Consider the following 26,889-nt stretch of genomic DNA (forward strand, 5'->3'; position numbering starts at 1 on the left):
GATATATTTAGACATATATCCTTATATCGCTCTTGGGCACTTATAAAAAGAAAATAAAAGTAAAATAATTGGTTAAGGCAATGATAACCAGGTCACCTGGCTGAAAGCAATTATAAAATGCCATTGATTTGGAAAGTACATCCCATTTTCAGAAATATTAAAATCTGGGGGGAAAAAAGTGTACCTTGCAGAATCAAAATACTATCATGCCTAGCTCCGTGACAAAAATTTAGAAAGGAGAAGGTAACAGTTCACAGGATAAATGACACAAAGATATTTCGTTGATTAAAAATTTATTTATAAAGAGAAAAAAAGTTGCGATTATTCAACTCAGGAAAGACAAGAGCAGAATAGGAATTGAACAATATTCTGCAAGGACATCAACGTCCTGTCGAGAAAAGCAGTGATTTCCAACTGTTTTTTCTTTACTTATTTTAGCAGCAGGACCTCTTTTTAAAATACTGCCCTACAAAACACCTGAGTATGGAGCTGTTCTGGTTGAAGGAAGAGCATCATCCCACATGTGCCTGAGAGGTCACCGGGCTCAGGACCAGCTGAAATCCTAACCTGGAGAGATGTCACCTTCCACCCGCTCCCTACAACAGCTACAACACAATGACCATGGTTTAAATCATGACCTTAACCAATTAAACATTTACCGCGGTTTATAAAATCTGAAGCATTGCTAGGTGCTCATTATACAAAGATTAATCAAGTATGGAGGGGTTTTGGTAACTTGCATGAAGGAATTTTCTATGTGTGGAGTGTAGACCTCAAGATGATTGCCAAAGGACAGGATGAGAACTTTTTATCAGTCACCAAAGGAGCTGTATTGACCTTAACAGGTTAGAGGCCCTTCAGCCACAGCAAGGGATGAGGCCCATCCACCCACTGAGGCCCATTCTAGCTCTAGAGTATTCTCCTTTTGTGCAACGCCAGTGTGTTTTCAAACTCAAGCCAGGTGCAGGTGACTTTGGACAGCACTGACTCTTGCCCCACGCCCAACCACGTGTCCAAAACCCAGCAGCTTACTGCACCCACTGCTCTCCAAAACGAATCCAATTCTACAACAAATCAGCAAGAAATGCATATCTCGCTGAAGGTGGGGACACACAGACCACTTGGCAAAGCTTCAAAATCCCCATAAGCCCTTCATCTCCATGTTTCTTCACCTCCTTTTTCTCTACTTATTCTCCTAATACTGGCTCTAAAGTCTCCTTTTTCTATCTGAAGCAATTCAATCCAGGCTCTCGCCCACTCCCACACCTTCTCCCTGCCCAACTCAAATAGCTCAGCAAATCCAACTGGCTCCCCTGAAAGGGAAGGGGTGATCTGGAGCTAAGAAAAAGAACGTCTCACCAGACAGCCGCATCGACATACAAACAACTTGTATCTTAGGATGATTAAAGAGCGCTAATTTTCCATGTGTGGAGTTATCAGACCATCGCAGTTACCGCTCCATGAATGACCAAAGTAGGATAGGCTGATCTGGCTGATCTGTTCCCTCCTTTGTCCCTTGTGCTGTCAATTAGCTATGGAGGGAAAGTTCTTGGCAAAGGGGGATAACCCACCCAGGTACGAAATAACATTTCTTTAATTAAGGGTATTCACTGCTATCAGCACCAACTCGATTTTCAGCCTAATTTTCTAATCTGTATTTAGTATAAATGGGATTTATCGGAAGTAAGAAAGGTCTATTCTGCATCCCATTTTATTCCCTACACATAAGAACCACAGATGCAAGGTTTTCTTTGATGGATGGTTTCTAATTAAGATGCATTCTGTGAATAAATGGTGTGTGGAAGCTAAGCTATTCTACATTCCGAGGAAGACAACTTTCTGTCCATAGGCATAAACGGCTGACCCGCCCCGTGACTACACGTGAGAGGACTTCGCATCGAACATCAGAAAATTCATTCTGAGGCACAAACTCTGCCCTCTCTCCACAAACTAACCTCAGATAAAGTATTCTTTCTATAGTAGATAAGTCAATGGAAATAAAATGTGAAAAGAGAACAGGTCATTAAACAGGTGTCCCTATGTAGCTTCAGAGCTGGACACAGCTCAGACAAGGACACTGAGGCCCCATAAGTCTAAGTAAGATGACAGAGGACACACAAAAGCCTTCTGGGCCAAGTAAGGGCTAGAACCCAAGCACACGATGTGATCAAAACTTTAAAACTGTTAAAATTCCACTTAAATTTCAGATGCATATTTCCTTTCTTACCAGAATTACTTCAAAAATGAGTGAGATCAGTTTGCTTTCTTCTACAAGTCTGTTAAGAAATAAAAAGATAACCACACATTAGACAGCTCATACTTAACTCGCATATGATTAAATATGGACTCATTTTTAATACTCTGAATTGCATTTATTAAACACGAAAAATACGAAGCCTCTTTGCAAATGACTATTAGCCTAGCTTTACTGATGTGTAGCAAGTAAAATCTCAAAGAGATTGATATTTATAAATGTAAAATTGTATTAAAATTCAATTATAAAGACTATCAAAATAGGCAATGCCAGCTAAAATCATGTAACTAATCAGCACTGCAGTTAAATTATAAGCATGTCACACTGTAATCTTTCATATATGCCTCATATGATATCTACTTAGCATTAATGATTTAATGTACAGTGATTTTTTAATAATCGTTAACTTCAAAAAAAGTAGACACCAATCATCCAACAGACTCTAGGCACTTCCTTCATTAAACCTAGGAAAAAATTGTCATCTAAGAGAAGAATTTTTTCATGCCATTTAAAGAGAAAATAGCCTTGATTAAAAAGTGAGGTTTTTTTTTTCCTTTTTTTAAGAAACAATGCCTCATCACTAAATATTCCTTTGGTCCAATGGTCAGTAAACTTTTTTTCTGTAAAGGGTCAGGGAGTAAATATTTAAAGCTCTGTGGGGCACAGTCTCTATAGTAACTACTTAACTCTCTCACTGCACTGTAAAAGCAGGCATAAATAATACATAAATGAATAGGCATGGCTGTGTTCCAAAAAAAATTTTTATTTACAAAAACAGGCAGTGTGCCACATGTAGCCCACAAGTTATAATTTGCTGATCCTGCTTTGGTTTTAAAAAAATTGAATTCCTTAATTTTATTGGAACTTACTTTGCAGGACAAACCGTAGCCGTTCGGCACGCTGCCACCACTGTGGGTTTGGGCGGTTTGTCACCTCACAGAGCATGCCGAGTGGGCAGAAAAGGGATTTGTTACCCGGCCTCCATACAGTCTGTCTGGCCATGGTGGTAATACATGGATTTAAAAAAAAAAAAAAAAAAAGCCTCTGAGACTAGTCAAAAAAAGGTCACAGTGTTTACAAATAGGAGCTAAGGGAAAGCGACGTAGAAAGAGAGTTCTCGAAGACCGAAGCACTTAGAAGCCATAGGTATCCACCAAAAACAAATGTGACTGTTTCTGTACTTTTGATATAGTAGAGGGAAAAGTTATGACTACAAATACAAAATTCGTTTACATTCTCTCATTTCCTGGGCAATTGAAGACTCAGATCTGAGAATGAAGCTTCTAAGACCATGGCTGGGCAGGACGGGAAAAGCACAAACTCAAGACCAAGCGCGACTATAGGCCGGCACATTCCCAATCTCCTTCCTCAGCTTCCTAGACGTAAACCATGTCTTTTCCTAAATAGGTCTTATAAAATTTTTATAACATATACTCTTATTAGGCCCAGGCTGAAAAAGCCCAGGCGTCTCAGAGTTGCCCTAGCAACCAAAGCCAAGAAAGTCACAGGAACACAGACATCGCTACCTCTCCAATGGTACCCAGAAGTTACACATCCCTCTACCACTGTCTCCCCTGACATTGGATCCAGAAGCACCTACTCACAATACACTTCGTGATAGTCCTTTAAAATATATTCTATTATTAGCATGACTACATCGATGACCTTCAATCATTCTTGAAAATTACAACTAGTTCTTCTTTGAGTCTCCACATGATGAGCAGGCTGACATGACCACCTCCTGAGGCTCCTTCAACTCTAACACTTCAGTTTGTTCTTCTGAATACAATCAACCGTAACAATTTTGTTCTCCGACTAACATCATGCAGAGCCCCACAAGGTAAATAAAAAGGGAACTCAAGTTAAATAAAACTACTTCTTGTTAAATTTTTTTTTTTTTTTTTTTTAACTAGAAGCTCCAGTGCTCGGGTCTCTGTAGACTAGGGAGGACCTGGCTCACCTCTAAAGAAAGCTGAGGTGGCTGATTCTCAAGGAACTATTCAGGCGGCAAATCTTAAATCATCACAGTAGACTTTGGAAAATCATGATGCGAAAGGCTATCTTATTTGGGGCTCTGTTTTGGTTGGCCACCACTATTTAAATTGCCAATATCATTTTACTACATGAGCTTGCTATATCCTATATTCTAAAAGAATGAAATTTCTATGGTTTATGGACAGCCTAGAGGACAGGTAGTAAAGAGATTTATCTGAATTGCTTTAAACCAAAACCAAACAAAAGAGAGATCTTTTTGAAATTATCCCTAACCTTTGAAGAGTTGTGAAGATATTAACTACATCACAGTATAATTTTCTTCCTTTATTTAGCCATCTAAGTATACAGTGTGTTTAAAACTGATTCCAGATGAGTAAATTGAAATATACCTCCCTTCCCAAATGTATTTCCTGGGATTACTTTGCTGTGGGGTTTTTGTTGTTGGGGGTAGGGGGGCGGGTCCTTCCCTTAACAGTAAAACTTAATGACAAATTGTGTGTGGTTAAAGGGTTTTCCTTACAGGTTTTGTTTCAGAAGATTCACTGGGATTTTGTACATTTGTGGTTTCTATTATTAACAAAGGAGGTGCTGTCTGAATTAGAAAATTTTGAATAAACCTATGGAAATCTTCAGGATGTATCACCTGGCATTACAATTCCCTCCTGTAACCTGAAGTAAATGTTGCCCTGATGTTGGGAATTTTTAAAAATTTATTTGATGCTTGATAGTTAAGACTGTGAAGTAAATCTAGCAATATTTAGATATAAATGATGAGTTGCAACTTAGATCGGAAATGTAGGAATAGGGAGATTACTCCATTTCTGTTCATAGAGCTACGGAAGTGAATTGGGCTGAATTTCAAACCATCATTAACATTTTTTAAACTTTCCTTTAAAGGCTAAAAATAAGGATGAACCAAAACCAAGAGTTAAAAGGAAGCAAAGCCCCTCCTCCCCCACCCTACCCCACCGGACTTCTATTTATTCGGACAAAAGAGCCAAGAGGAAGTATGGGAGAGGGACGTCCAGGGAGAGGAAGGCAAAGGACCTCTGCCTACTCTCAGCTCGGTTTTGTGGGACAAAGAAAGCAGGCCCCGACAGTGATAAAGGCCTCAGGGTACATCACGGTTAGTCCATGGAGCTGCACTGTCTTGAGTTTGCTAGCCTGAAGTTTTTATCCACCCGTATGGGCAGAGACAATACATATAAAGGGTCAGAAGTCCAGACCTACCATCTCCGCAGGCGACTCTATCCATAGGGACACTGTCTTCTCCAAAGGATTTCTCCGTTCACCATCTCTGCACTTCAGGAATTCATCTTGTCATATGGACCTTACTTAGTACTGGGAAATTGTTTTCCTGGAAACTATCTCAGAACTCAATGCATGATTAACACTACTGAGCCCTTGCCATGGGTTTCTTTCTGTTGGATCTAATGACAAAAAATTTGAACTTTGTGGCAGTTTAAAAACATGACCTCACCAAAATATGATGAAAAACAGGACACCGGCATTGTCTCAATGTACCTCCCCACGAGACATTCACAGAGGAGAAAGCTGGCCGTCACCGCCTTGACCACGTGAGCATGCTTCGCATCACCAGGAATAAGAGCTGTCAGCGTCACGTGTGCCCAGATATGACGCACTGGGGAGGGCGCTTTACCACTTCCGGCTGCTCTCGCCAGAGCTACATACCCTCAATCTAATCACGAAAAAATATCAGACAAACCCAAATTGAGGAGCATCCTACAAAATAATGACCCAGTGCACTTAAAAAGTGTTACAGTCATGAAAGAGGAGGCAAGGACAAGGGACTGTCCCAGACTGGCGGAGACGCCACCTAATTTGGTTCCTTTCAGATACAGGACTGATGTCCCCATTTCCTTGCTGGCTGTCGGCTAGGGATCCCTCTCAGATCCTGGAGGCCACTCACATTCCTTGCCACATGGCCTCCTCCATCTCCAAAACCAGAAATAAAGGCTCTCTGCCAAGGAGAATCCTTCTCAAGTTTCAAATCTCTTTGACTTCCCTGCCTCTGACCTCTAGACCAGATTTAAATGGCTCATATGATTACTTGAGCCTACCTATGATTCACATTTGAGTCTTTGAATAAGCTACTTCTGGCTAAGTTGTGTAGAAACCCCAAATAGATGCTGGACTTTTAAAGATTTTTCCAACAATACTGGCGAGGAGTTTCAGAGTACATATTTGTTCGTAATTGAGCACTAGACTACAAACAAAGCTTTTCATTTCTTATGATTTACATAATTTGCCAGTCTAGTGGACCAACAGCAGTCATTTTAAATTAAAAAATCTCTAACATCAAGCAGAATTTCAAATGACTGGTTCAGTGAATCAGCTTCAAAAAGAAATGGTTTCATAATGTTTAGCTATAGCATATTATATCTACCCTGAAAGCAACAATATTTGTAATGTTTTTCTTTGAAATGTTTGCCCTTGCCTGCAATGCTTGCTAATCCCCTTGCAGAGAATTGCAGAAGTCTTACCAATAAAGGTACACATCTAAGGAATTATTTTTCACAAAAAGAGGGAGGAAGGGTTGAGATTTCAGTAGCTTTAGCACAGAGAATTTTTAGACTCGTCATTTTACAAAGATCTATAGAGTCTTCTTTATGGGCAGGCATTATACTTCTTCCCTGAGGAAGTTTACGCCCCAGTGGTCAAAAAAGATATACAATATAAAAATAACTTAATCTAAGTTATAAAGGTGACTGCCTTCATTTGCTGAGAAAGTCTTAGAATTAAGTTAGAAAATAAGGCTATACCAGAACGTACCTGTGAAATTTTCCATTGCCTAAAATAGCATGAAAAAGGTATGAATTTCATTAAGAGAAACTATGGTTAAGTGAAAAGCAAGTGTTTTCCAACAGAAAGGAGATTTTAGATGGAAGTAAAGGGGTTGTATGTTACATTAGCAACTTTTCAAAATGCTTTTCTGCCTATTACCTCAATAGATGCCCAATACAGCCCTGAGACATAATCCACATGTTGAGTGAAACAAAGCAACCAAATGTTTCTATCACAGGAAGCACAGAAGTTGAGGTGAAAGAGCTGTACTCAGAGGGTCTCCCCACAGTGTATGGGACCCATTTACAAGACATCTGACTCCTAACTGCAGACGCTACGAGGGGCCTGAAAGTCCCATGTTGTCCAAGACTTTACACAAATTGTCGCTGCACGAGGCTCCAACACTTGTTAACCAGCCAAGGGTTTTGGCCACTCGTTCCCACATCTGCCCAGTGCTTTCTGTTCTTTCTGGGTCCTGAGCCCTCACCTTCTGTCTTTCTGAACCCTGTGGCTCTGCAGCTAACCTCCCTTCTTTAATAGTTCTTTGAATCCTTGGTATGCTCCCCGATACACGATTCTGTACGGTCACACAGCAACTCACATCGAAACTAGAGGTAAGGAAGCATGTTGATCCTTGCACCAGAGTGGAGAGGGGACTAAACTGAAAGAAACAGCATCAGTGAGTTACAGGATTGGCAGGGGTACACCCCAGAGGCAAGTCCCTAAGAGGACCACTAGATTATACACGGGGCCAGAATTTCTCTTCCTCTACAGACATGAGCCCAACACTGAAAAACAGCAATTGTGTAAGAGATATTCTTTAAATTCTTTTCAACTTAATGAACCTGCGTACTCTCTATGGTCCCTTTTTGTCCTGTTATTTAATGAGATGCAAGATATTTTTGCTTTGGCATCTACCTGAAGTCAGACTAAGGCTGCTGTCTTTTCTCTCCTTCTCTCAATAAACATTTACCGAGTGTCTATTATTATGTGCCGTGCACTGGGATAAGCCGGAGCTACATCGAGTATTATTAAGTGCTAGGATGGATGGCTACAAAGGGTACAGAAGGGAAAACACGGTCGTTTCCATCTGAGGGGCATAACGGAGGCTCCAAAGTGTCCCCGAGAATGACAACAGCAATAAACGCAGATCGCAGTCACTCCGTGGAGGACACAGTTCCCGGTGCTGCACATGAGCTCACTCACTGGGTCCCAGCGAAGAAAAAGAAACACCTTATGAGTTAAGTATTATGATAATGATGATGAACTTTCTTTTCAGATGAGAAACTGAGGTACAAAGAAGTCAGTCAGTCAGGTGACAAGCACTGAGGCTCAGATATAAACCCAGGCAGCTTAGATCACATTCCGCAGTAGAGAGACTGCTTGAGCTGAACCGTGAAAGTAGGTGATTGGCGGGCAGTGGACGGGCGAAGGGGCAGGACGGAAAGGAGGATGCGTAGGGATGTACTGTGTCCTGGGCAAAGGGAACCGCATGACAGAAAGCCAAAACAGAACGGTTCATGACGGGCACTGAAGAGTAAGTGAAAAGGCAGGTTCACTGCATTAGGAGAGGTAAAGAGAAGGGAACAAAAGATTAGGCTGGAGGAGTCAGCCAGGGCTGATCACAAAAGATCTTGTGAGCCACGCTCAGGAGTTTGAACTTTATCCTCTAGATCTGGACTGGTAACTGGCCTGCAGGCCAAACCCCACCAGCCGCCAGTATTTGTGTGGCCCACAAGCTGAGAACGGTGGTTAGGTTTCTAAATGGTTGGGGGTGGGGGGAGATCAAAAGAAGACTATTTCGTGACATGAAAATTGCATGAAATTCAAATTTCAGTTCCCATAAGTAAGCTTTTATTGAGACAGTCGTGCTCGTTCATTTGCACGTAGCCTGTGGCTGCTTTTACACTCGGAGGGCAGAGGTGAAGCGCTTTGGCAGAGCCCGTCGGCCGTGGGGCCTAAAATACTTACTATCTGGCCTTTTACTAAAAATCTGCTGGGCCTCTCCAGTGATGGGAGGACTGGGCAAAATCATGCCATTACCAAGTTTACAGTCTTACAATGACTGCGCAGGCCGCAGTGAGGAGGACCGACTGATAACAAAAAGGACTGGGGACAAGAAGATTAGTTAGCTGACAATGACCAAGCTCAAGGTAAGATGCAACCTGAACAAAAGCAGGAGAAAAGAAGAAAAGACAAAGATGAGAAAAATTAATGAGTTTCTATCAAGGGATTTGTAAGTCTACTGGGAAAAAAAAAATTTTTTTAATGGGAAAAAAAAAAACAGAGTCTATCGGATATAGGAGAGAGACTAGCAAGGAAATAAGGAATGACTCCAGGTACTTGATCTGTCTCACCTGGAGGCCACCGCTGTGACCATCACCAGAATGACAAACATCACCGTGAGTGATGTCACTTACAGAAGCTCCTGTGTACTAATAACGCGAGGCTTAATTAGAGCTTTACCTCTCACTTAACCCTTAGCCTGAGGTGGGAATGAGGAACCTTATTCTCCAGAGAAGAAAACTAACACTGAACCTTATCCACAGGAACACAGCTGGTTTCACAGTTCATGATCTTAACTGTTCTAACGCACTAGAGGATAATGTATAGAGAGGAAAGGCCAGTCTGGACGAGAACATGAATTCAGTTTGGAAAGAATAGTGACAAGTAGACCGAGGGCAGGAACCCGAGGCACACCAACATTTAAAGAGCTGTCAGGAAAAAGAAAGCCTCGTTGTCTCAATGCTCACACGACACAGGAAGCAAGAACGTCAATGCGGGTAAATGAAAGGGGGTCAGAAAGAACAGCTCGACACCCTGCTCGACCTCCCTGATGTTCAGACCTTAGGCTCAGTCCCAGTTCCTGTAAATTCTACTTTTATTATACCGAGTAACTTTAGTATCCTCCAGCTCATTTCAGGAGCTGTTTCCAAAATCCATAATACTATGGTACCAATGGACAAAAATCCATAATACTATGGTACAATGGACAAAAATACAGAATGATGATCCGCTTGAAACCACTGACCCAAAGGCCACCTTGTTGACTGTGAAAACCACAGTTGGGTTATGGACTGTCACTAATGCTAATGTCAGATAAGAGCCACCAGCCGCTGTGTGTGAGTATGCGTGTGCTTAACAACTTGATATTTTTTTCCAGTTTATAAAAAATAATTATTAAAAATCATAATTTTATATAGCTATTTATATAAAATGTAGAAATGAAGAAGCGTAAAATCTAACATTTTATTGAATGTTGCATCTGGGAAAAATAGAAAAGGATTACAAAGAAAATATCATAGTCCCAGCACTGTAAGATAATCATTAGTAAGTTTTGATGTATTATTTATCTTTATTCTATTCATATAGGACATAGGATCGACCTCGTCTTTAAAATAACAGCAACCATGTCCTACGCATGTGCTCTGTGTCACTTGGACAGTCACTCCCCATTTAATGTCTAACGACCCTAGGAGGTGAAGTCCATGTTACAGAGAAAGACACCGAAGCTTCAGCTGGTGAGGCAAATGCTCACGGTCACTCACAAAGCCAGCAATGCATCTGGCATTAGAACTGGAATCTGCCTAATTTTAGACCCTGTGGGAGAAGAGGTGGGAGAAAAAGTTCAAATCATTCTTCGTAAAAATTGGGGTTTATTAAAAATCTTTCCATGTCATTACTCATTTGAAATGCAAGTTCTTACATCTACTTACACAGTTTTCTAATCGACAGTGTATTTCACTAGTCCTCTGTTGATGGATCCTTGTTTTCTACTTTTTATTAGTATTCATTAGAAAAAAAATAAAGGTAGTGGTTAAGGGATGAATCACTTCTAACACATTTAAATCCTCACTCAACTGTCCGTAGCTCTGTGCTCCTGGGCAAGTGCATTAACTCTAAGTATCACTTTCTTCGCTCGGTGACAGTGAGTGGACAAGGTCCACGTGTGAAGCATCCAAAGCTCTCTTTGAAGATGGGCAAAGCTGTCTTTAGTACTGTTGTTGTTGTTGTTTCAAAGAATGTTTTAATGAACATTCTTATATATAAATATTTGTGCATATCTTTTATGTTTTTCTTAGGATATATTCCTAGAACTGGAATGAAAGGATATGTAAGGTTTAATACATACTGACAATTTACTTGTCACAAAAAATATTTATGAGTGTGCATGTTTCACTAGACTCTCAAAAAGTGCTATTTAAAAAAAAAACTCATATGGTGAGAGACTGAGACTAGACTTTGGGTGGTGAGCATACAATAGAGTATACAGATAACCTGTTATAAAGCTATACGCCTGAAATTTAAGTAATGTTATTAACCAATGTTACCCTAATAAACTTAATTTTTTAATTATCTTAATGGAATTTTCTTTGTTTACTAATTAGGATGACTCTTGTTCCGGTTTATTGTTAGAAATGGCCTTTTCACGTCCATTGTCCATTTTCCCTTTGGGCCTACCCTACTTTAGAATTTCAGGATACTTCAAATGAAGTCTGTCCTCAAAAGCTAACTATTTTGTGTACATTGTAAACAGCTGGGTTAAGCTGGATTTATGACTCCTAGCAGAGAGAAGAAATGAACACAGAAAAATCGTGCCTTCTGAGAGTACAAGGCATCTCAGAGGCATTCACCTCATTGAAGAACCATGGTGAGTCTCCTTCACTGCCTGGTCCCTTTCCTAAGTCACATGCTGTGGCAAAGAATGCTGAATGACAACACATGTTCGTGATGGTAATAAGTGTGCCCAGGAAGTCACAGAGCATTTGAAGCTCAGCCCACTGTTTAGTCTGGCAGCTCCCGTGCCCTTTAATTACATGACAAAGACACTGTCTGTACAGTAAACACTGTAATACATTCTGACCAATCACTGTCATCACATAAAATCAGAAGACTTGATGTGGAAGAGCATTTTGTGTTGAGACATGAGAAATGAAATGGGAGTCTGTACTTTACGCCGCATGTTACACTCCACTCAGTTAGTCTTTGGTCTACAGAGCTGACTGACAGGTGTATGTAATATATTCACAGACACGTGGCTTTATCAAGAGGAGATAAACAACAGCAGCAGAGGTTTGCAGCACAAGTATTTTGCTAATTCAAAAATGGTAAATTACCTTGGTGAATCACCAAAAGAAAATACAAACATTACCACAGAAGTGAGATGCTAAAACTTGCCAAATATTATCAAGTGATTGATTCTTTCAGACTTTGGAAGGTATACTGATCATATCAAGAGACTTTATTATTTCTACAGTTAGGATGTCATGAACTGATGGTTTTGTTGGCTGTAATAACCAAATAAATAAAGGTTTCTGACCTAACTACATGATTCGTAAAAAGGCCCAATCGTTATAAAACACAAAATATAAGGGCACCACAGAAATGCTGCAATGCCAAGACAATATCATCTTTTCTCTTTTGCCACTGTTATCGGAGCTGCACATTTTAACACCATCAGACATAAATTTGTTTTACAAATACAGATTAACCAAAGACATTAACTGATGAGTCAAATCAAAGAAGCCAATAAGAAAAGTTGGAAATCCCCACCAAGCGAAGATAGATAAATATATCTTTCAAAATAAACATCTTATATTAATGTTCTGGTCCAAGGCAATTGGTTCAACTGTCATCATTACATGTTCCCTAATGAATCAATAAAAATGTTAATTTGATGTTAAATAAACACATAATTTAAAAATATTCCTTTTGAAGCCTGAAGATAATGATGTCTATGGTGGCCGAATGAAGAAATGAAAAACTGCTTATGCTAGTAAAAGAGCAGATTGCTTTGGAGCCAAACCCTACGCGTATAGAAGAAATTAAGTGTTCCACTGAAGGATATTAACATTTGGATGGCTAAGGGCCTGTGATAGGTTGCAGAAGTTTGGGTTTAACAAAGCCACCATGACTGCCACCTCCTCAGGAGCATTGACATTCCCACTCTAGCACTATCCAAGGAGACAGTCTTGTTTCTACTGGCACACAAGCCAATTACAGCTTTCACTTCCCACTGAGCTGGCCGGAAAGGCTCACTGCACAAACACACAAAACTGTCCACACGAACCCCACAGAAAGGTTGCTCTGCACCACGGAGACATTTCTTAATAATAACGGGTGAAGTGAGGAGGGTGCCACTGACCTAGGCTCACCGTTTAACTGCTCAGGAAGCCTGAAATCTAGACCTTGAATCCATACACTGCAAGCCCAGGCTCGACTTCCTGCAGCAAAGTAACTATGGTATTTTGGCACTGCTCTGGTCAGTATGCTTTCATGTCATTTCCACGATGTTCACAGAATTTGTAGAATGGTCTCTGGCTATGCCTAGACCAGGAAGGCTAGGGCTCCTGATAGTGGCGAGCTGAGGGGATGACCAGGGACCTACGGGCTGCATGCACTGCGCACCCCTCCAAGGTCCTGCCAAGCTCCACTACACTCGACCCGTGTCTCAGAGTGCATGAGTGTGAGCAAATAATGAGCAGGTGATGAATGATGGTCAAGGACATAGCAGACCAACATTCTAGACACACATGTAGCAAGGAACCGGAATGACACTGCTTTAAGCAGGAGTTCAAGGAGAAAATGCAGGAACGCTCACCCTCAATTCATAAAAACCGCTGGCGCTGAAGCCTAGAAGACCTGGGCTTAAACCCACCGCTAAGAAGGGCTCCAGAGAAGACTGAGAAAGCCAAACGGCTGAGTCCCTGTGTCCCTTCTGAAAGAGCTAACGATAAACAATAATTCCGAACATACTCAAATGCAACACATTTTCCCACAAGTAAAAGAACACCTCATTTTTTTCAAGGAAACTGTAAAAAAAAAAACCCTCAAAAATAATAGCCACGATAATCGCAATAATACATTTACTCTCTATCTTAAAGTAAGAAACAAAGGGTAGTGACGAATGACAACAGACTCCAAATAGAAATGTGTGAAACAACAGTGAGGCATTAGTACAGTGTTAGTATTGTTCCTATGAATATTCTAAAATTAGAGATATACAATGTAGTTTCTCATTACCCAGATAAAAATTCAGTATCTTGACCTCTCAATTCATTGACCTCATCCTTCCAAACTCTTTTCTTAACCCACCCTCAAGTACTTAGTTTCTGTACCACTTCAAAAATCTCGCTTTCAAGCATCTCGAAGACAGAACACCGCTTCCTAACCTCCCAGCTCAAGTACCCTCCCCATGGGCACTGGATCCTGACTCTTCTCCCTGAGGGAATACTGGCAGGGGATATCCACTAGGGACCAAAGAAAAAAATCCCTTTGACTCCATATCTCCCTCCAGCTCCCTATTTTTCAGTGGTCCTTTACAGCAAAACTCTCTTTAGAATTACTGATGTCCCCTGTCTCCACATCATTTCCTCCTGAATGCACTCCACCAGGTTTTTGCTCCCACCTACCAACCCACTGCCAACTATAATGGTCAATTCTCTACCCTTGACCTGACTGGCACTCCCAGCTACATCTGACACTGTTATTCCCTTGCTCTGAAAGTCCCTGAAAAGCAGAGACTTGCTCTTTAATGAAGCCCATAGCATTAACACAGCTAGTCAACTCCCTCATCTCGACCGGGACGTTGCCTTCCCAAAGAGGCTCTAAACGCCCTCTCTGAAACAGCTTCCCCCAGCCCATCACTCTCCATTCTCCAGCCCAGCTTTATTGTTCTTTACACCACTTACCGTTAGCCGAGACTGATTTGTCACTGATTTCCTCGTTTATCGTGTTACCCCCAGGTAATCATAAGCTCCATGAAAACTGGAGTGTTTGTTTTGTCCACCCCAGTGAACACAACTATTTGTGGATTGACTCAATGAACAAATTAATAATATTAAGTTTTCCTGCAGATAGAAAAATACCAAAGCTGATTCTGCTCCGAAGTTCCATGATTCCATGGTGGAAATAAACTGCAAGAATTCAAGAGATTCTTGTGGGCAATTAAAGGAATACTTTAGGAGAAAATGATAGGTAGCATTCTGTTAAAGATAATGATCTCTGAATTTCTATTTAAATACAGAAGGACAGGAATGTGAATTATTGTTGATTGTAGCCCTCAAAATACCCGGGCCGCTCTGACCAAAGACTTCAACTAAATGCTGGCTTCCAACATAAAATGCAGTGAGTGGCTCAAGCCGGAGCACCATGTGACCAAGGAGACATCAGCATGTTGGGCTCTCTGCCAGGCCCTGGTTGACACTCCATAAGGAAAGTGTCACTGAATCCATGCAAGTCAGAGGACGAAAACTGAAGTGACCAAGCCTCCAGCATACAGGGCTGCTATGAAAATGAAGATTCAAAAGATTAAGCTGTTTCTAATGACAGACACGAATGGTCTCAATGGACCCAACTGAGTTTCCTTCAGTAAGGATAGGCCATGAAATGTTTACCAGGTCACCATGAACTTAGGGGAAATCTCTGTCATGGTACACAAGATAATAGAAGAAAATAAGAGGTGTTTACTAACACCAGCAGGCAAAACTCTTTTATTTTTTTATTTCCTAAAAACGCAAAAAAACATTTTTAGTTCCTAAAAACATAAAAAACCATCGAAACAGATTAATATCAATTACTATTGATTTTCCTCACAAATCATTTAAAAAAAAAAAAAACATAGTTGCCTTGGATCAAGCACCTAAGGTTTTAGGTGGGTGTCCTTCTACATTCTATTAGAAACAGAATACTGGGGTGGAATGAGAGAATTAATTTAATCCTTACCCCATGAGTATTTATGTAAAGACTTACATTAGTTCCTGCAGGAGTTACGATGATGAGTTATATCATGATTAACAGAATGAGGAGGGATTTCAACCTTGTTAGTGTGGTTTAAGACATGAGCAGAGGAGGGTTCAAAACCTAGGAGGATGAGGGAAGGAAGAAGCTGGACTGAACCAGGAACCAGAACTGTGCTAGGAGCTGCCATGGTGATAAAAACTAGAGGGATGTGTGCCAGAACCTAACGCTAGCAGAAGGGAACAAAGGAGAACTGCACATTGGCTATTATAAGATCCACGTGATGCTGAAGATGACTATGAGGAGGAACTGGACCACGCTTAGACATAAATGTGACACCATGAAACTTAAAATAGTTTGACTTCAAAGTCCACTGTGACAGCCACTTAGATTCTTTTCAAAAGTGGTTCTACAGGGTAGTGCAAAAAAACAACATACCAGGAGGTCTGGATGCAAAATCTGATTGCTTTGAACTGACTACGAGGGTTGGGACACACAAATTCCCTCTAGGGCCTCAATTTCCTTATATGTAAAATAAAGACATTGGCCTAGTGTACTAATCATGTCTTTTTATTCTGCATTTTTTTATGCTTTGACATCTTGGGGCTTTACTAACTCTAAAAGGAATACCCCTGCCCTCCAACCACCTCCTTCATGGAGTGCTTGCACTCTGGGTCACAATTCCCCTGCCCTAATCACCTCCTGGCCAAGGACCAGCCCCTACGCCCCAAAGCACAGTGAATTCATTCAAACTAGTCGATCCTAAGCCTGCTTACCCCACCCGCCCACTCCTTCCCTTGTAAATTACAACAAAGGCTCTTGCCCACGTTTCCTCTCACTTCCTCTGCCGCCCGAAGCCCCGGTGCTGCCCCATGTGGCTCGCTGTGGTGTGGGAGGTATGCCCTCTCCTTTTGGGATCTGTGAGTATAGCAAAGTACCTTTTCAAGGGCAGTTGCCTCCTCATCTTTGACGTCACCAGACCTGAATAATTTAAAAACCTACATTTTAAGACACCTGGATGATCTCCAAAGTCTCATACAGCTCTAAAATTCTAATATTTCTGTATTCACATGAACAAAGACAAAAAACGTTCTATTCCTTTAGACCAGGCGGTCAGGAAACATTTTCTGAAAAGGGCTAGAAAGTGACTATTTTAGGCTTTGCCAGACACGAGGTCTCCGTCTCATAGTCTCCTGTGTGTTTGTAAGTTTGACAAATGTTTAAACATGTAAACACCACTCTTGCTTTGCAGGCCACACACATAAAAACAGGCAGCAAGCCAGACGGCCCTGTGGGCCACAGTTTTCCAATCTCTGCATTAGATGACAAGGGAAAGTCTACAGACCTAAGGATGCCTTGAGAAAAACAAAGAGCCTTATTAAATCTCTACTCAGACTTAACACCACTCTACAATACACAACCGGGAACCACTATTTGTAAAGGGGTACAAAAAACTCTACGTGGTTGCCTTGTAAATGTCATACCAAAGAAGCAGTCTGAAACCATCCACTTCTGATCCAGAAATAGCTGCTAAGTATTCATGTGACCGTGAACTCGCATTTATGTTGAAGGAAACCAACGAAAAAGATCACTTTCTTGAAATAATCATCCTGCCCAGTGTCCAGCGGACACAAGCTCAATGGGGTCACCAACCGAAAATCCTTTACAAGGAAAGAATATGACTATTCCAATACACTTATAAATTGTGGATCTGTCTAGAACCAGACAACATAAAATAAACACAGCCAAGTATACACTCTTCCTTTAGAATGGAAGATTCTATTTTACTAACAGTTTACGAAGATGGTTAACAGCCACTGGTGGTTGAACCAAGAAAAAGAACCATCCCAGAAAAAAAGAAAATGCTAAATTTTCTAAGAGTAAAACAAAATCTTATGATCAGTGTCAGTGGAAGTACACAAAAGACCTCAGCAAAGTTTATAACTTGGACAACTTCAATTTCCCAATTTTTCTTAAGTCGTATTTAAGTACCAATAACACGTTGAACAAGTATGCAGCTCTGTAATCCTAAATCAAGGCAGAAAGAAAGGGAAAAATAAATAAACAAATAAATAAATAAAACACAAAAGTTTTTCATTCAAGGGATGAAAGGAGAAAACTCAAGATGTGCTCGGTATCTTAAATCTTTTATACTTGCTTTACCCCCTGAAATTACTCTACTTCAGTAAATGTAGACATGTACCCAATTTGCACAAGTAGCTGAGAACATTGAAACATGGGCGATGTTCATAAAAGAGGAAAGATAAGGTCAAAATGGATGTTCAAAGCCTCAATGCCTACTGGAGAAATCTTGTATCTTATTCTGCGAGTGCTAGTCAAGAACAAATGGGAAAGTCATTTAAGAGTGACCCTAAAATAAAAAAGGGAGCCTTAGAGACACAGAGATTGACTTGCTTCTCATTATGAGGCTTTTTGATATCCATAGGCACCTTGGGAAGCAGCTAATTATTTCTGGAGAAATCAATTCATTCTAATTTTAACAGTAAAGTTTTACTTTATTACATAGTTATTTCACTCATTGAGACTCCACCAACGGAAATATTTACCTGTGTAAATTCAGCTAATGGTGGTTGGAGGGAAGCACCTAAGTGGCTTATTTTAACGGGAAAACATTTCAAACATCTCTGACATCTTTGATGGTTTGGGCTTTTACTTTTACCTAATTTTATTAAGATATATAAATTGAAAGGCAAACTCAAACAGAAGCCATCTTCTGCCTGGTGGGTTCTCTATAACTTCCTCAAGTGGTATGCAAAGTCAAACCAATATGACTGCCCCATGCAGTTCCTTTCTGTTTCATTCATTCATTCAGTAGTTGCTAATTAGATGTTTGATGAATAAATGAATGAATGAATGAATGAATGAATTAACAAACAAAGGAATCAAAAACCAATGAGGGAAGTCAGTTGAAAACGAGTGACTGTAAGGGCAGAAGTATTTTTCATTGACAGCTACACCTTGGATTCACCATAAACTCTATTTAAGAGATCACTAAAATTTCATTCCTCTAAAAGGCGTATTTGTGAAACAGCTCTAACATTTTTTGAGCAAACGAAAATGATATTTCTTAGATCAGAGCACGAACTTTTTTTTTTTTTTTGCAAATTCAAGAAAATTTTACTCCAAAATAACTCAAGAAGTTAAAAATTTAATTTGTTTGCTAAGGAAGATCTGCTGAAACTAATTACTTCTTAATGGAAACGAGCTACCAGGGCCCTGCTCTCTCTGCGAGCAATGGTTTGGTGCAAGCTACTGGAAAATTAAGGAGAGATAAAAGAGCAGAGCTCAGGGGAGTTAACACATTCCTCTAACGGTAAAACGGGACCACTGTAGCAAACAATTTACCTTCCTGCTACAAACCCAATGACAAACTAAATTCTCCAGGGTTGTGGTGTTTTTAAAGAAAATCTCGGTCAGGCACAATGCAAATCTGATCATACTTTTGCTCCTTATTTAAGGGGAATGATAAATGTATTCTTTATCCATTAAGACTTCTTTATCTACTAAGAACCCTATAAAATAAGAATAAGCACAACAAAATAATAACTGCCTTATCTGACACAGAATAGTTCAGTAGTCCAATAGTTATTACTTAGCAATCTAAACTCTTACTGTATATAAGATAAATTAAGATGAATAGCCTTCAAAGAACATGATGCTAAAGAATCCAATAAATAAGTTAAATTTATAACAAATCGTTCGTGGTTATTTTAATATTACCAGAAATCGATTTGCACACAATAAAGTAATTCTACTCTTGATATACACTTACAGTCAAGCATTTTGCCTAAAAACCACTGCTACTACCGAGTCACTGGGGAAAATGTCATAGGTTAATGAGCTACCATTTTAGGTAGCTCATTAGGCATTTTCCAAAATTAGGCATTTTCCAAAAGCTGCTTTTGGGGTTAGGCCTAACTTTGATATGGTTACAATGAGCAATTAAACACAGAACATTCACAAAAATTCACAAATAAAAGCAAATAACAAAAATTGAAATAAGATAAAAATATATGATCACAATGCAATAAAATTAGAAATTAAAAACCAAGAGACAATTTTCACCCATCAGAGCGGCAAAGATCTAACACTTACATACACTAATTTGAGAAAGGTTTGGCACCAGTTGGCACTCTCACGCACTGCTGTTGGAGAAGGAATTGGCACAGCTTACATTTGGGGCAATTCAGCAACACCTTTCAAAATTACAAATTCTTAGACTAGTGCTTCCCAAACTTGCCTGTACTTTGTGTCACCCGGGGAACTTCAATGATAACTGATGCTCGAGTCCAGCTGCAGAGACTGTGAATTAATTGGCCTGGTCATGGACTGGGCTTCAGACTTTTTAAAGATCCCAGGAAGATAACTAATGTACAGAAAAGTCTAGGAACTGCAGGCTTCTGTGCCCTTGATGAAGCAATTCCACTTCTCACTATTTATCCGACATATACCTGTGGTAAATGACCTAAGCTACTAATTGCAGCTTTGTTTTATATTACCAAAAGACCAGGAAAACATCAATGTTAAATAAATAATGAACATTCATAAAATGCGATACCATGTATCTTTTAAAAAAAGGTACAGAAGGTATGTGAATTATATCTCACTAACGCTGTTATATATACTTTTAAAGAAGTGTAGAATGGTGTAGACAGCATACTAACATCTATGTAAAAAATAATATGCACTCAAAGCGGTCAGAGTGGCTTCTCTTTAAGTGGAAGTTTGCTTCTCTCTGGATACCCTTCCAAATAGTGAAATTTGTAATATGTTATGTATTAACTCTTGAAAAAATACACGCTAAAAATCAGAATGAAATATAAAATCGGTCTGGTCAAATTATTCTCCTGGCAAAGAGAATTTTTATAAGCTAGCATTCAAAGGGGTGTGATGGAACATTCTGGAGTGAAGGAAATGCTCGTTATCCTGATAGTGGTGGTGGCTGCACAACTGTATACGTCTGTAAAAACTCGGAACCATATGCCTAAAATGTGTGAATTTTACTCTATATAATTTATACCTCAATAAACCTGCCTTTAGAACATTTTTTATAGAAAAGCTTACATGACAACAGGACAGTACTGCTGGTAGGAATGTAAATCAGTACAACCGATCTGGAAAACCGCTTGGTAGCATCTGTTAGATCCGGGCAAGCACAAGCCCAGGGAGGCAGCATCTCCGCTCAGGCATGGGCACCCAATGGAGACACACACGTGGGCTCACCGAGGGGCATGCAAAAAAATATTCATGGCTACACTATTCATGACGGCAAAAAACAGGAAGAACACAGACATTATTACAAGTAAAACAGATTAGCAGGTTGTGGTGCATTGATGCCATGGAAAGCTAGGCCGGAGGTGATTCTGTTTGAAGGTTGGCCTTGCTAAGACCAAGGAACTGATGGCAAAAAGCGTGACCTAAAAAAAAATAAATACAAATGGCCCTTAACCATATAAAGAGTTATTCAACCTCATTTATGATAAGAGAAATGCCAATTTAAATCACCTATCTCATCACAATGACACAATTCCAAAGTTTAACAAGAAATTCTGCTGGCAGGGCTGCTGAAAACCAGGCATCCTCAAACATGACCCTTGGAGATGCAAAATGTAAAGTCCCCAAGTAAGGTAATTTGGCCATTTCTGAAAAGTTTTCAAATGCATTTATCCTTTAACACATAAATACCATTTTTAGAGATTTATCCTGTAAGATGTAGATGGATACATACAAAATGATGTATGAATAAGATTATTAATTGCAACATCGCAAGATTAGAAACAACTCAAGTCTATCCATTTGACACTCACGAGATAAATCATGATATATCTATACAAAGGAAGATTTTGTAACTATAAAATACAATGCAGATGCTCCCTATATTGATATAGAAACAAAGGGGACATATCAGTAAGTGAAAAAAGAATTAAGGGGCAGAAAAATATTCATAATATGCTATGCATGAGTGAAACGGAGAAATGAGAAAATACACATTCATATTTGCTTGCATTTGGACACAAAATGAGTAAAAGTAATTAACCATACGGGATAACGGAAAGATGGGGAAAGGACAGAGTGAGAAGAGTAAGGAACAAGACTTTTCAGTATTTATCTTTGTACATAATTTTTTCCAAATTGAAATTTATTACCCATTCTAAAAGTCTGCACTCAGAATGCATTTTTAAAAATCTAGTTAGGGAAATAAAAACAAACTCCAAAGGCTAATTACTTACTACTTTTCCTTCCCCTACTCCTCCTTTCAAGATATGTGAGTGGACTCTGCAAGTTGTACTCAGGTTGCTAAGGCTTGTGGGGTCTAGGACGTACCCTTAAAGTGCAAGGAGCAGGTAATAGGCCTTTAATGCTTTGTTCTTGACTTCTGGAGCCTCAGTCAAAACTGACATGGACAACTCTTGTTTTAATATTCAGTTTCATGAAAAAAGGCACAAAGAACAAAACAGTGAATCCAGAAAGAGACCCTACTATGGCAAAGGTGGTGGTAAATGGGGGGTTGAGGAATAATTCATTTCATTTAACAAAATTCTTTGGATATCTCTGTACTCACAATTTATCTTGTCCTTGCAAACTGTTGCACAGTATTATATATTACAGCTAGATCGTAATGTAGTTCCGGAGGGATTTTTCTCATTTAAAAAATTAATTGTCACACCTGTTAGAATGGGTGTAATCAACAGGACAAGTAACAACAAATGTTGGAGAGGATGTGGCAAAAAGGAACCCTCATACACTACTGGTGGGACTGCAAATTGGTGCAGCCACTATGGAAAACAGTATGGAGCGTCCTCAAAAAATTAAGAATTGATTTACTATACGATCCAGCAATCCCTCTACTGGGTATTTACCCCTAAGACTTGAAAACATATCCAAAAAGATATTTGCACACTGATGTTCAGAGCAGCATTATTCACAGTGGTCAAGACATGGAAGTAACCGAAGTGTCCTTCGATAGATGATCGGCTAAAGAAGCTGTGGTACATATATACAATGGAATATTACTCAGCCATAAGAAGAGATGAAATACTGCCATTTGCAACAACATGGATGGACCTAGTGGTAATCATGCTAAGCGAAATAAGCCAGACAGAAAAAGTTGAAAACCACATGATATCACTTATATGTGGGGTATAAACCTAAAAGCAATAAACAGAGACTCATGGACATGGACTATAGACTAGTGGTTACCAGAGGGTAGGGGGTGGGGGGAGGTAGACAGGGTAAAGGGGTCAAATATGTGATGACAGAAAGAAATCTAACTATGGGAGGCGAACACACAGTGTAAATGTACATATGCCTTACATATGCACAGCTAAAACCAGATTTCATTAACCAATGTCACCACAAAAATAAAAAAATTGAAAAAAATAAAAATAAAAAATAAAAAATTCATTGCCCAGGTGGAAATCTTTATACAACGTGGCGTCGAGAGCACGCACTGGGCAACGTCTGCATACTGCCGCCCAGGATGCACGCTGCTCACCGCGGAAGGAGACAGGCCTGAGAGCTGCCACCACCCAGCACCGCAGGCAACCCAAAGGCCGAGGGCACCGCGGCACTCCTGCGCCCTGACACACCCACTGAGAACGCTGTTTGGGTCTGGTTTTCGCCCAATATGGATTCTCCCTACGAAGAGCCTTTCTTGTTCACTAGGGACAACAGTAATGAAGGCTCGTCACTCTGCAGTACTTTTGTGGTAGGTCAGCAGACCAGATGAAATCGCGTGACTGGAACTGTGTGATCTAGTTCCCTGCTAAAGGCCAACTGGTGACTCTAGAGGTACGCTGTGCCTACGGGTAGATCCAAACCCAAAGGTCCTCAGATGTCACCTACAAAACTCAAACCAGTTTTCCTGTTTCAAAGTAAAGAGGGCCTCCTCGTCTCTTCCCATTTACAGACCTGGGTGCCCTCCTGACAACCTCTTCTTTGCAATACTGAAAGCAGTTGCCACTATCCTAGCAACTAGTTCTAAAAATGTTGGCATCGTCACACGTAGTATCTTCGATAAAGGCAAAAGCTCTCCACTACTTAATAAAAGTGCGTCAACTAAATAAAACGATAGAAAGTAACGTGTACAAATACCACAGAGATATAATAAACTGTTTGGTAAAGTATGAGGCAATGACTGACATTTTTTAAGTGTGTTAGTTTTTTCTCTTTAAAGAATGTATAATTTTAAAGCATCAAGAATAACACAGGATGGAAATTCCAATAAGGGGGGGAAAATACAACATAAATGACAGATCTTACAAACCATAAACCATGAAAAGTTTACCACTGGTAACTCAAATGTTAACGTTTTAGAATTTCATCATCTTTAACATTTTCAAAACACATAAAATCCACTTCAGATGAGAAACAAGAAAAAGAAATTTGAAGTTACAGTACCTGGTAAAAGTTGGGTTGTGTTCAGTCATTGCAACCAACAGTTTCAGAGCATATGCTGGTACTGGGTCAGGCTCCGTGAGGATGTGTTCGTACCTGAAATGATGAAGTGATTAAAGAAAAATACTCAGTGGTTTTTCTGCACTTAAACTCTCTTCTGAATGACAGAAACAATATACCTTAAGGTGCAAACATCTGGGGGAAAAAAAAAAAGATACTGAAATAAATATATAAGCTCTAGGATCTGCACTTGCTGATGGTGATGACCTACCACAGAGAATTTCACTGTTGGCGGAGGGAATGAGACCATCCACGTTAAGTGATTAGTACTGAGCTGCATTCATAGTAGGAAACCAATAAACATCAGGAATTTGTGCCAGGGGTCCCCAACACGACCCTCACATTCAGAGCTTTGCTAGAGGAATCACAAGACTCACATACAGTCATACTCGTCATGCAGATTTAGTACAGGAGCCCCCCGCCCCCTTATCTAAGCGGGGTATGTTCCAAGACCTCCTGTGGACGCCTGAAACCTCGAGTAGTCCTGAACCCCGTGTATACCATGATTCTCCTTCGCTTGTATACAGTTTACGGCTTCTCTTTGGCGTGTCGGAATTGCCAGCACCACCCCTCTCACACTTTGGGGCCACTGTTAAGTAAAATCAGGGTCACCTGAACACGAGCACTGCGATAGAGCGACAGTCAATCCGATAACCCAGACGGCTACTAAGTGACTAACAGGCCATTAGCGTATACAGAGTAGACACACTAGACACACTGGACGAAGGGTGAGTCACATCCCAAGGGGACAGTGCAAGATTTCACCAGGCTAGTCAGAATGGCATGCAATTTAAAACATATGAATTGTTTATTTCTGGAATCTTCCATTTGATATTTTCGGACGGCGGTTGACCATGGGTTACTGAAACTATGGAACATGAAACCACAAATAATGTATGGCGGCAACACAGCAAGGACACACAAATGAATCATAAGGGAGAAGGACACAGGCGGAGTCTGGGGGACCCTATGTGCAGGCCTCTTTAAGCTCTCTCCCTCCCATGAGGGGTGACACAGAGCACACTCTCTCCCCTAGCCACAAAAATGTAGCACATGTGTGTGGTTTCCACCCAAGGAAGCCCATTAGAGTCTCAAGAGACCAAGGTTATTTGTGGCTGGCACGTAGGCCACCTCCGTCTAACAAGTATTAGAATCCCAGACTCCCAGAAGGAAGGCGGGTGTTCAACATAGACCATATTGTTTGCACGAACAGTCCAGGCACCATCAACTACCCTCAGCAGTTCAACGCTGAGAACACGCCAAGGGCCAAGTCCTAAGATGCCAGCCAGGGGCCATCCTTTTAAGCAGATCTTTCTCGGGGTAGCAGCCTCAGGCCTGCTATGTTAACTCTTGTGTGAACAGTTCTCTTCTTATTAAAACTTCATGATCTGAAACAGAAATTATTACCAGAAAAAAGAAAACTCAAAAGGTCTTTATCAAGTTTCCACAGCAAAGTTCAGACTGCGCTCCCATGTTATGTGCTATGCAGAGGCTGCTTTATATACGGTGTCTTGCCTGTCTGGGTTCAGCTATCCAGTATAGAGCACCATGCAGATGCTCAAGTGTCGGATGGATGGATGGATGGATGGATGGAAGGAAGGAAGGAAGGAAGGAAGGAAGGAAGGAAGGAAGGAAGGAAGGAAGGTCGGTCAGATGGACAGACGAAGAAACAAACCAGTCAACTTTATGACTTAACTATCTGGAACAACCAACCACTAAAGAAGGAGAAAAATATCTCCAGAAAATCCAAAATGTATATTTAAAAATCCATGACATGAAGCAGATGCTTTTCATCTAGAGAATCGGGCCCCAGGCTCTTATTCAGAGCTTATTTACTCTCATTTTGGAAATCATCATGTAACAAGCTTAATTATGCAGTCTCTAAGCCCACAGCCATTAAAGACAAGCCAAGTAACGGCAGGAGAGGGACGATTACCGAAAGGCAACCTGAGAATTACAAGAAGTAGGGCTGGAAAGCATAGGAAAAACAAAAGAAAGCATACCCAGGAACTCCAAACAGAGAGCAGTCTGGGGAGCATTTAACATAAAGAAGCTGTTCATACCTCAATGGGACCAGAGGGCCCATTACACACCGTAATGTTCAAACTGGGGGTAGCAAGTCAAGAAAATGTTAAACTGGGTAGAGTGCTCTGTTTGAGGAGGTGGGAAGTTCCACATTTTAGGAAATCTTAGAAAATATTTTTAAATTATAGAGATTAAAAGATTTACCCATGTATGACAAGACAAAAGATAAAATACCAAATCGTTCATAACAAAATCATAAAATATTGATAAAGACAATGGTATGTTTAAATATATAACACAACCAAGCGTAATTAATTTTAAGAATGAAAAAAATCACATTTAGGAAAACAATGTTTTATCATATGAACAAAACAAAAATCAAGGAGACATCTTTAGAAATGAGTAAAACGTATTCGTAAAATTTAACATCCAATTCAAACATTTTTTACAAAGGAACAACTCTTGGCGTACTAGAGAGTTTTATAATCTTATAAAAAGTTCTTACCATCCTGAGGTGAGAGGACCCAAGACGACCCTCTGGCTCAAGAGTTTGCTAGAACTCAGAAAAGCTGTTCCATTCCCAATTATCATTA

The 26,889-nt window shown here is 40.2% G+C and overlaps 1 protein-coding gene across 15 annotated transcripts in view; it reads right to left on the minus strand.

Moving 5' to 3' along the window:
• Window positions 1-26,889, minus strand: part of ULK4 (unc-51 like kinase 4) — a 378,927-nt gene that overhangs the window by 204,650 nt on the left and 147,388 nt on the right. For 12 of the 15 annotated variants that reach the window (XM_039837390.1, XM_039837398.1, XM_039837392.1 and 9 more), the window contains 2 exons: window positions 24,215-24,307; window positions 2,228-2,276 (listed from right to left, as the gene is read on the minus strand). In XM_039837390.1, the coding sequence (XP_039693324.1) occupies window positions 2,228-2,276; window positions 24,215-24,307 (142 nt within the window). Of the gene's footprint in view, window positions 1-2,227; window positions 2,277-21,086; window positions 21,232-24,214; window positions 24,308-26,889 lie in introns of those variants that run through there. The other 3 variants (XR_005647494.1, XR_005647495.1, XM_039837401.1) reach the window with 2 other exon arrangements.

This window comes from Pteropus medius, unplaced genomic scaffold (genome assembly GCF_902729225.1).
Source record: "Pteropus medius unplaced genomic scaffold, Ma_sr-lr_union100, whole genome shotgun sequence".
Taxonomy (NCBI): Eukaryota; Metazoa; Chordata; class Mammalia; order Chiroptera; family Pteropodidae; genus Pteropus; species Pteropus medius.